The following is a 5,000-nucleotide window of genomic DNA, read 5'->3' as shown; positions in this document are numbered from 1 at the left end:
CAAACTAATACCCCTTGAATTACAACACGTGCATATCTCCCTTACCCTTATATAGTGGTACAATACACACACACTCACCCATTGACAACACAAAACACACATTAAACAATCTCACCAACCTTTCAGGACAGTCACATTCCCTTCCTTCAACATCTCAGCTCTCACACCATCCATACCTGATGCTTTTCCTACTCTCATTTCATCTATTGCTCTCCTCACTTCTTCTCTTGTTATCTCTCTCTCTCATTCTCATCTCCCATCACTGGCACTTCAACACCTGCAACAGCAATTATGTCTGCCTCCCTATTATCTTCAACATTCAGTAAACTTTCAAAATACTCTGCCCACCTTTTCCTTGCTTCCTCTCCTTTTAACAACCTTTCATTTCCATCTTTCACTGTCTCTTCAATTCTTGAACCAGTCTTCCTTACTCTCTCCACTTCTTTCCAAAACTACTTCTTATTCTCTTCATATGAATGACCCAATCCCTGACCCCATCTCAGGTCAGCTGCCCTCTTTGCCTCACTTACCTTGTGCTTTACTTCCACACTTTTCTCTGTATCTTTGATACTTCTCTACACTATTACTCTGCAGCCATTCTTCAAAAGCCCTCTTTTTCTCTTCCACTTTTACCTTCACTCCATTCCATCATTCACTGTCCTTCCTCATGCTGCCTCCAACAAACATTTTGCCACACACATCAGTTGCAATCCTAACAAAATTTTCTTTTACTTCTACTTACTTCCACTCCCCTTCTAAATTTCCAGTTTCTCTTACCTTCACTGGGTCATATGCCGTTTTCAACCTTCTTGATAAATACTTTTTATCCCTGGTTTTATTAGCTCCTCAACCTTTACTAGCTCCAGTTTACATCCACCTACTCTTATTTCCCCACTCTTTTTCTACAACTAATTTTCCTTCCACCAAAAAATTATCAGACATACCATTAGCCATACCCCTAAACATGTGCACATCTTTCAATCTTCCAAATATTCTTTTATTTGTCAACACAAAATTTATTAATGCCCTTTCTACCACCCTTTCATTTGCCACTCTTACCCATGTATAGTTTTTTATCTTTCTTTTTGGAAAAAAACTAGAACTTATCACCATCTCTTGCTCAACACATATCTACCAATCTTTCACCACTCTTATTTTCAGCTGGTACGTCATACTTCCCAATGACACCTTCTACTTCTCCAGCGAAATGTCTGTTCTATATTTGGTAAATATTTGATATAAATCATATTAAAGTGTATTTTGAGGATGACTAGTTTTCCCAGACAATGTTTTGCTACACTAACGCCATCTATTGACCACTGCCTAAGGATGCCTGCCAATTTCCCGCCAATGAAAGCAGTCATACGTCGCAAAAATAGTGTTTCGTAAAAAGTTTCTTTAAACAAATAAGATTTATTGTCAAGTATTACCAAATAAAATATACGATTCACAAATAGTGGCACTTTTGAGTAATTGATCCATTTTTAATTTAGTATATATATTATATCTTGAATATATACTAAATGTCAGCTGACGTCACGAACTCCTCTTTGATCGACTATGTTGACGATGTCAGTTCCAGGTCGCTTATAATGTACTTCCTCCACAGACCCCTCCCCCTCCCCCTCCCCCTCCCCCTTCCCGCAACATATATTGCTAAGAACCTCCTCATAGTAAAGAAAGAGGACAGCTGCAGGACTGCATAATTTAGGAGTAAATGGAGAGCGAGCTCTTGTAAACAAATCCTTTTTTGAAACAACCAGATTTTGTCTTATTTTCACTAGGATTATTTGTTTTCCGAGTCCCTAGTTTTGATTTTTATCCTTTTTTTCCAGGGACCCAAACACCACTTTGTTCGCTAGTATGCAGAGAATAACACTTCCGGGGAAAAACTAACCTCTGAGTACTGCTGCGAGAGTAGGATCAAATACATTTGTAAATAGATGTAATTTACTCATCCTCCCCCACCTGCTTGGTTGGGCACATAGTGTAAATGAAGAAGTCATCAATAAAGACTCATGATGCAATTATAGGATGCATCCAACAAGGAAATTTGAATTTTCTATAATCCAGGTAAGATTCAGTGACTCAATACAACAAGAATCCTGCAAAGTCTTTGATTTTGGTAGGAAATTAAATAAATGGTCAGTAAACACTATCAATGACCCAGTTTGGTATAGCTGTGAGAAATATGTTATCTTTTAAAATTTTAGTACTTGTGTGTATATACATATAAGTGTACACATACCTGCAATATATATATATATACACATATGTATATATATTATATAATTATACTTGTGTATATACACAGTGTATATGATATATTTGTTTATTTATAAATGTATGTATAAGTATGTAGATATACCTTTATGTACAGTTTGATTGTATATTAGAAAGATCTCTGGATATTTTAATTTTGTATTCATATATCTTGAAAATGACATCTGTATTAAATGTCATGCTCACTTTTATTTATATTTACGAGACTACTAGATTTTGTCTTATTTGTTTTCCAATACTGTAATTCTGATTTTTATCGTTATTTCAGTGAGCCAAACTCCTCACTGTGTTCACCAGACTGCAGAGGACAACACTTGCGGAAAGAAAACTAATCTCTGAATACTCCTGCAAGGGAACCAGTGTTGCACATCTACTTGGTTGGGCGTGCACTGTGTTGCGGCCATTGTAATGATGGAGTCATCAGTAAAGACTCATGATGCAGTTGCTGGATGTGTCCAACAATTAAATCTGAATCTTCATTAATCCAGGTAAGATTCAGTGACTCAATGTAACAAGAATTCAGCAGTCTCTGATTTTGTTTGGAAACTAAATAACTTTGCAGTAAACGATATCAATGACCCAGTTGGGTATTACTAGAGAAAAAAAATTATATCTTGAAAATTTTAGTTCTTGTGTGTATATGCATAGAAATTTACATATGCGATGAATATATACAAATATATATATATATATATATATATATATATATATATATATATATATATATATATATATATATATATATATATATATACATATACAGTGAACCCTCGCTACTTCGCGGTTCGACCATCGCGGATTCACCACTTCGCGGATTTTTTCCATAACCCATATATATACAGTAATATATATATATATATATATATATATATATATATATATATATATATATATATATGTATGTATGCATGTATTTATGTATACAGTAGGGTCCCGAATTACACGTGTTCTAATTTCGCGATTCCTCAATTACGCGATAAATAGTTTTTAAAAATTAAATTTCCTGTATCTGCGAGGAGCATTCTAAATCCGCGAGTCAAGCACCGCGAAGCGTAGGAAATCTGTTGTTTTCTTAATTGTATTGGGGGGGGGGGGGGTGATGGTTCCCCGATATCTGAGAAGGGGGGGGGGGTGAGAATGTGAGAGAAAGATTTCTGTTCAAACATTTTAAGACTAGTTTTGGATGAAAAATGTTAAGGTTTGCCCATCTGTTGTGTGAACTTGTCGCTAGGCTAGCCTAACTGTCCAACACCTATATGTATAATATTCCATATTTGTACTAATTAATTTTTATACTTACGTTGTGATTATGGTGAAAAATACTTGTTCATTAAACTTTAAATTAAAAACCATCAAAATCAACGGTGCCATTTGAAATATTGAAAAGTTTCCAAAAAAAAAAAAATCAACAAACACATTTGTTGCTTTCGTTCGCAAGACTACCGCTATCATCCAGTAGTAGTGCGTTGTGCTCCGTTTCATCTAAATTGTTTGAAATTCTTTTATATAGTACTTTTGAAACCAAAAAATAAATTAAATAAAGACTATTTTATATCATGCTACTGCCAAACATGTCACTACAACCAAACCCATTACTTTGTTTAGTACGTTCCATCGCCGATCATAACGAACTTGCTAACCAATTTTAACATCTGTCTATAGGTTAACTTTTGCGGCAAAAGATATCTTACCAGGTACTATGTAATAATAATGTTATAATTAATGTTGTTTTATTTATCCTTAGAAAATCAAAATAAATGAAATATGAGCAATTTTGTTTCGTGTTTTTTTTTCCTAAAAAAACGCCTCCTTAAAAGGAAAACGTTTTATTTACGTTTCATCGTTGATCATAAACGCATTTACTCCTGAAAGTGATATTGAAGAGCTTTAACTAAAGATGTTATTATAAATAAAGATTATAAATAGGTGGTAAAATATCTATAATTAAAGTGTAGCAGCATCAAGAAATGTTGGGGTTCGCCCTTTACCTAAGAATGTACAGTACTGTACATTGGATTAGACAGAACGTAGAAAAAAATCAATTAGGGAAAAATCGGTATTCGATATCCTCTTCATCAGCGTTGTCAATCGGGCTTTTTATTTTTTTTTATTCTCAGTCGCTAACTAGTTATCGCACTGTGAAGATCTGCACTCATTCGAGTCATTCCGATAATTCCCATCATGTCTGCACCGACCCTGAAGCCAAAAAGAAAGACTTATCCCATCGAGACGAAAAAGCTTGTCATTAAGTTGAAAGCAGAAGGAAAAAACAACTGTGCTATTGGCCGTCAGCTGAATATGAGTGAGTCTACAGTGAGATCCATTTTGAAGAATGAAGAGCAAATTTTGAAAATGTGCGACTCCTATGGATCATCCAGCTTAGACTCAAGGAGTTATACATCCACGAATAGCAAGGAGCTTATCAAGATGGAGCGGTTTCTTGTTCTATGGATAAACAGGAAGGAGAGCGAAGGTGTCGACCTAGACAAAATGACTATCATGGACCAAGCGAAGAGTTTCTACAGCCTGATATGCAAGAAACACAACGTGTTACCATCTGGCTTTAAGGCGTCAACCGGCTGGCTTTACAGGTTTTTAGAGAGGAAGGGTATACGGAATCTTAACATGACGGGGGAGAGGAACTCTGCGGATGAAATTGCAGCCAAGGAATTCCCTGCCATCCTGAAGGGAATAATCGAAGATGGAGGATACCACCC

At 35.5% G+C, this 5,000-nt stretch overlaps 2 protein-coding genes across 2 annotated transcripts in view; both read left to right on the top strand.

Annotated features, from left to right (window-relative positions):
• Nucleotides 1-2,727, top strand: part of LOC137656154 (neurofilament heavy polypeptide-like) — a 135,193-nt gene extending 132,466 nt beyond the window's left edge. Inside the window, exon 5 of the mRNA XM_068390329.1 lies at nt 2,552-2,727. The gene's annotated coding sequence lies outside the window, so the exon portion shown is untranslated. The remainder of the gene's footprint in view (nt 1-2,551) is intronic.
• Nucleotides 2,728-4,464: 1,737 nt separating this feature from the next.
• Nucleotides 4,465-5,000, top strand: part of LOC137656489 (tigger transposable element-derived protein 1-like) — a 1,843-nt gene continuing 1,307 nt past the window's right edge. The window contains exon 1 of the mRNA XM_068390663.1: nt 4,465-5,000. This exon is cut by the window's right edge and continues 472 nt beyond it. Coding sequence (XP_068246764.1) covers nt 4,465-5,000 — 536 coding nt within the window.

Source organism: Palaemon carinicauda, chromosome 17 (genome assembly GCF_036898095.1).
Source record: "Palaemon carinicauda isolate YSFRI2023 chromosome 17, ASM3689809v2, whole genome shotgun sequence".
Lineage (NCBI taxonomy): Eukaryota > Metazoa > Arthropoda > Malacostraca > Decapoda > Palaemonidae > Palaemon > Palaemon carinicauda.
Note: the sequence above shows the minus strand (reverse complement) of the source record. Positions and strands in the feature narration are given on the sequence as shown.